The 6,118-nt window shown below is 41.9% G+C and overlaps 1 protein-coding gene across 1 annotated transcript in view; it reads right to left on the reverse strand.

Annotated features, from left to right (window-relative positions):
- Positions 1 to 296: 296 nt before the first annotated feature.
- LOC123962142 (transmembrane emp24 domain-containing protein 6-like) overlaps positions 297 to 6,118 on the reverse strand; it is a 56,349-nt gene continuing 50,527 nt past the window's right edge. Inside the window, exons 2-4 of the mRNA XM_046038079.1 lie at positions 1,041 to 1,167; positions 806 to 960; positions 297 to 518 (exon numbers count right to left, since the gene is read on the reverse strand). Of these exons, the coding sequence (XP_045894035.1) occupies positions 297 to 518; positions 806 to 960; positions 1,041 to 1,167 (504 nt within the window). The remainder of the gene's footprint in view (positions 519 to 805; positions 961 to 1,040; positions 1,168 to 6,118) is intronic.

Raw genomic sequence — 6,118 nt, forward strand, 5'->3', positions numbered from 1 at the left:
AGACATATTTAAAGAACACCCAGCACAACCAGCTTGTTGGAAAAAATGTTAAAGACGTTATTTATGATTCTATTTAGCCGATTGATGGGTTCTTTGATTATTAAGGAGAGGATTACATGTTGGATTACAGACACAAGAAAGTACAGTTAGGAACCAAATGTCTCTTTATCAATCAAGTGTTTGGCTAGCTTCAGATAGTCTGCAGGATCTTTATCTTTTGCAGAAATATTTCTAAATCTGATATGAGAAACCAGACATCATGAAAGTGGTTAAAGCTGTGATCTACATGTGCGTTCTCAGCATCGCGGCCTGCTGGAGTCTGTGTGGAAGAGTCTTTTGAGGACGAGGAGCTGCAGGTATCCAGACAGGAGGATGACCAAGCTTTGGCTCGCCGACCACCAGGTGACGTAGTTGAGGTTGGACAGGAGGAGGTACTGATCCTTCCCTTTCCTCATGCGGGCGAAGTTGTAATGACGCCACATGTGGAAGATCTGATTCTGGAGCCTCTGTACGCTCTCCTAAAGCAGACATGGTACATTATGTCATTTGTATGTAACCGTATCTCATAATCTGCAGTCTGCCATAGATGGCAGGAGTAATATACTGTCTTTTGTCACATTTGAAAGTAATGAAGAACTTATTGATAGTTTAACTCTCGCACAAACACTTTGCCAACAGCTGTCCTTTAAAAGCCCTCATACTTTTAACACTTTATGCAGATTTTAGCTCCCTGTCCAGTTGTAGAATCAGCTCAAGCAGACTAACTGAGCCCAAAACCCCAGAGCCTTGAATATCAGATAAATACCTCAATACCGGCCAAAGTGCTGTTGAGGACTCTCTCTCCCTCCTCCAGCTCCCTCTTTGACTCCTCAAAGCCTTCGTAGATGACGCCAAAGTTCAGAAAGACCCTGATGCTTCCAAACTGGTTGTTGTGGTTCCCAAAACACATCCGGTAAAAACCTGTTGTGAGGAAACTGCAGTTACGATCTGTAATTCTTGGATATATAATGGACTCTGGAGAGTGTTTCTGGTGATCCTACCTGTCACCTCAGTCTGGAAGTTCATTTGACCGACGGCTTCGTTCTTTGAAGCCATGAGAACTCCCTGCGGTGAGCTGACCGTCACAAACAGCCGGTGATCATTGGCCATCCCTGTTACCCACTGTACCTGTGGTCACATTTGAAATCATTTAAACGCCTGCTGATGCAAACTCAGATCTTTGGCATTGAGGGTTAGTCTGGTGATGTTCTGCACTGTCACCAAATCTCATGTATCACCATGAACACACACAGACTGTAGTTTACAATCCCACACACACCGTCCTGCTGCCCCAAATCCACTAGAGGGGCTTCTTCAACTCCTTTATCGTGACACTCAAAAGTAATTGTGGTTCATGGATGTGTCATGAACCAAAATAACATCTGGGTCCAAACGTTTATTGTTGGTGTAATTAACGTTTTAGCTTCTAAGGGCTGCCAGCAGGAAATCAGACTTCCAGTCTGACCACATGTTATTTATGGTCCCATTCTTCAAATGTACTTTAATCCAACATAAAGTCCCCTTAATTCTCCTGCAGGCGACTTTCTCCAAACCGGTTAGAGGCTTCCTTTGTTAATCTTGTTTCTCTTTGTAATGAGGTTATGATGCATCATAGTACTCTCTCTTATATTTTGCTGGCTTGGCTACAAACAGAACATATAACTGCAGCTGTACAGCAGCTAATTTAACAGTATGATTTTAATATTAAAACTAAGCCAGCAAATAATTCACTCAAACTTACTTAAATAATTTACCTGCACTCATAACAATACAGCCAAAACTTGATTGCTTTAGTCCAAGTGTAAATGATGCGACTTCATTTTATATATTTTATTGTTTAGATGACAAAGTACCACAGAGATGTAATTATTAAACATCAATTTATTTGGTTCTGTCAGTCTTCTTTTTTTTATTTTGCACTGATCTAATTTTATTCTACATCTTCAAAACTTCTCAGTAATTTTGGTTTAATCTAAAATCATTATTTCATTGTTAATTAAACAACACTTTTGCAGGTTATTTGCTTACAGACTGACAACAACTTCATAAATAGTTAAAACCAGCTTTAAAGAACTAAAACCATCAAAGTAACAATCAGATCAAATCAACTCAGTTATCCACGTAAGAAGAAAAGGTCCAGGTTTCTCTTTGAATCTCAACATATGCACTTTAACACATTTGTGTACTTCTGCAAGGAATGGAAAGCTGTTGCACATCATAATGCTATGCTAACACCAACAATGATCACGTGTTTAGAAGTCAAACTGGATGACCTTGAAAGTCAGTGTGATAAGCTGAGGACGAACAGCCAAAGGCAAAGAAACATCCCCTACCGTGTGTTCATTTCAGTACCTCTAATTATAAACTCATTTATCTTTGCAGACGAGCTGAAATCCAGTCCTGCAGGTTTACAGTGAAAATTCTCACCATGTACGTCAGGTGAAAGCTTCCACTCTGGTGGGCGAAGTGCCAGAAACACTCCATCCCTGCGGCAGGAACCTCGATGGCAAAGTCATATTTGTCCGATCCCCTGAACAAACCTGCGTCCGCCTCATCGAGGTACGGTTCAGACTTCCTGGCCCAGACGCACTGAGAGCTCAACACCACGAGCAGAGCGTTCAGCAGCATGGCTGCAGTTGGAGTTCACTGTGAAGGAGGACGTGAAGGAGCCGGCCGCTTGCTTCTGTTGATTCTTAGATATCAACTGGAAAACAATTATTAACCACATCTACAGACTCTCAGTCACAACGCTGTTCGCTTGATAACATATCAACAAAACTCAACCTTAATAATGCAAGAAATGTTCATTTCTTGGCCAGGTGCTATGGACTTTATAAGTAAAAGCTCAGCAAAAAAAGCAAAGAAATCAAACTATTCCTTTAAGTTTGTCAAGTGGTTCTGAAGAGTTGTAAATATGGGCCGTTCATTAACAGTGGTTCATATCTGTTGAATTAATGTATACCTATTATATACAGAGAGTAAATGAAATTTCATGAAATTAATATTTATCTATCATCATTTTCTCAAATTTTTCTTAAATAGGAAAAGAATAATTATTGCACCACATTCCTGCTGCCATAAACACTGCTGAAAATATTCAATAAATATATTTAAAGTAATATAATAAATGCAATATTTCCACCTGTATAAGTAATGTTTGATAAAAGCTACACTGTCCAGTTTTATAATTGCTGAGTTTAAAAACCAAAGAAACAATATAGATATTTGTAAAGTGTTTTTAAAGATTTATGTTTTCGGTAGGAACCAATGTACTTGGAGGAAGTCAGAAAGTGGTAAGAGACGGAGTCACACATGGTATTTTCATGTTTCTTTATTAACAAAAAACATCATATTACAGGACATTTGTATCATAAGTTGTTCCTGATGTAGAAAGGAAAGTAAAAAGCTCAGTAGAAACCAAAATGACAAAGATCCTTATGGTATCAGAATTTAACTAAAAGCCTATAAAGCTGAGGTGCAGTTTCATTCATGTACACAACCATTTGCCACAGAAACAAGTTTAAAGATACACAATAGTAACATAAATTAGCTGAGATTGAAAATCTTCATTGAAAATCATTTTCATGTTTTTATTTTTCCTTCTATAATGATTAAAATTTTGTACCTAAAATTCTTGTGCCCCGAAACGAAAACGCTGTCAGCGCCTTCTAGCAGCTGTCAACAGGAGAAATTCAGGAGATGTTTTTATGGAGTGATAAAAGCTCAAAAGGGTAATTCAAACTGTTTAGTCCAACTCTGTTTAGATTTGCAGTTGTATTAAGATTCTTTGGAAAACCCTGTCCTACCCTGACATTCGGCAATAGCTAACATCTGCCGGCATAGAGAGCAGCTGCACACATGCACCTCGGATCCTGTTGTGGGCTGTCAGGTTGTGGTGACTCTAAATGATCTTTGTTGGGAGCTGCACATGCTCAGTTCCTAGTTAAGGACTACTAGCCAATCAGAAGCAGAGAAGGGCGGGTCAGAGAGAAGCCGGTAAACGGCTCGGGTTCAGCAGTCCGTGTTGCCGACCGGCTCGGCAACACGGACTGGAGCGAGAGTTTCAGAGCGGTGAGTTATTAATCTGTATCCATAAAGTTTTAACTGAGCTCTGTCTCTACATCACAGGAACAACTTTCTGTCCACTGACTGCCTGGAGGGTAGCTAGTGTTTGGAAGGGAGAGGAGAGCTAACAAAGACGGTTAGCTCCATGGTATAATACTCTCCTTCTCTCTCCTTCTCTCTCTCTCTCTCTCTCTCTCTCTCTCTCTCTCCCTCCTTCACCCCAACCGGTCGAGGCAGATGGCCGCCCACCCTGAGTCATGGTTCTGCTCGAGGTTTCTGCCTCTTAAAGGAAGTTTTTCCTTGCCTCTGTCTCCTAGTGCTGCTCTTGGTGGGAACTGTTGGGCTTCTGTAAATAGCATCATAGAGTTCGGTCTAGACCTGCTCTTTTATGAAAAGCGCTGTGAGATAACTGTTGTTGTGATTTGGCGCTATATAAATAAAATTGAATTGAAATGAATTGTGCTGCAGCTCACTGTTTCTGAGGGTGTGTCGGAGTAGCCGCTTGGCGAGCGTTATGACACATATTTCCTTTTCATCCCTGTATCGTCACAGGGAGTTGGCTGCGGAAGGAAAACGAACAAACACGACAGACATGAACAGAATGCAGTTCTTGTGGTTTATTTTAACAGGTTCTCACAGTTTCAAGTCCGACAAAAGTAATGTATCATCAAATAAACAGTCCTGTCCTTCTGAGAAAGCTGTGTGGATGCTTTATGTGACTTACAACACAGACTCTAACACAAGCACCATGTGAGGACACAAAACAACAGTTTAATGTGCTGAAGCCCGTCAGGCCAAACAAGAATCAGATTCATGTCTTTTAAGATACCCCCCCTTACCAAACACCTTACACTGGATGGATACCTCTCCCCAGACTTGTAATATTCAGCAGCCTTGGCACCTAGGAGCAATTTAGTTAAAAAGGAGCGCGGGACGACTGGCAGTCATGAATGAGTGCGCTTCTTTTTCTGTCACTGAATATTTAAGGTGGTAGCTCCTGTATGATCCCACATTCAACAGTAAGTAAAGAGACAGGGAAACCACACTGTCAGTAAACAATACTACTGAAGTACTGCGGTAAGCGTGTCGACTCATTTCCGTTTCCAGTGCTTGTGTGTTGGTACCGTGTTGTGCTGCTCTCGCTAAATAACAGTTACATTTGTTAGATTACAGCAGCCAACTGTCCGCTAAACACTTATTCTTTCAGTAATTTTGCCTAAGCACTCACAGTTCTTTCCATCTTTTAGTGACTGCTGTTCAATCTCATAGTTGTTCTAAAGTTTTGGTAACTGACGCTACAGTACTTTAGCTTAGCCGTTAGCGACTTCAGCTTAGCAGCTAGCGATGGCTTCTCCTTCTCCCTCTCTCTCTCCTACTTTCTCCTGCTCGGTGTGTCAGATGTTCAGTTACTCCTCTGCCTCCTTTAGCGGTAATGGTACGTGTAATAAGTGTAGTTTATTTATAGACATGGAGGCGAGGCTCAGTGATTTAGAAGTCCGGCTCCGGATCAGTCTTTAGCTACTGTAGCTAGCCAGTCCCCGGTAGTCGGTGCGGAACGGCCTGAGTTAGCCTGTGGTAGCCGTCCCCCGGCATCCCCTGTGCAGCCAGGAAGGGGGGGCTGGGTGACTGTCCGAAGGAGGAATAGTCGTAAGCATTCAAAGTCCACGGGGCACCATCAACCTGTTCACGTTTCTAACAGATTTTCCCCACTCAGCGACACACCCGCTGAGAAACCAACTCTGATCATTGGCAGCTCCATTTTGAGAAACGTGAATTTAGCGAAGCCAACGGCCATAGTTCAGTGCATCCCTGGGGCCAGAGCGGGCGACATTGAGTCTTATTTGAAACTGCTGGCTAAGGATAAACGTAAATACAGTAAGATTGTTATTCACGTCGGCGGTAATGACTCCCGGTTACGCCAATCGGAGGTCACTAAGATTAATGTTGAGTCGGTGTGTACATATGCAAAAACAATGTCGGACACCGTAGTTTTCTCTGGACCCCTGCCAAATCT

The sequence above is a fragment of the Micropterus dolomieu genome, linkage group LG22 (assembly GCF_021292245.1).
Source record: "Micropterus dolomieu isolate WLL.071019.BEF.003 ecotype Adirondacks linkage group LG22, ASM2129224v1, whole genome shotgun sequence".
Taxonomy (NCBI): Eukaryota; Metazoa; Chordata; class Actinopteri; order Centrarchiformes; family Centrarchidae; genus Micropterus; species Micropterus dolomieu.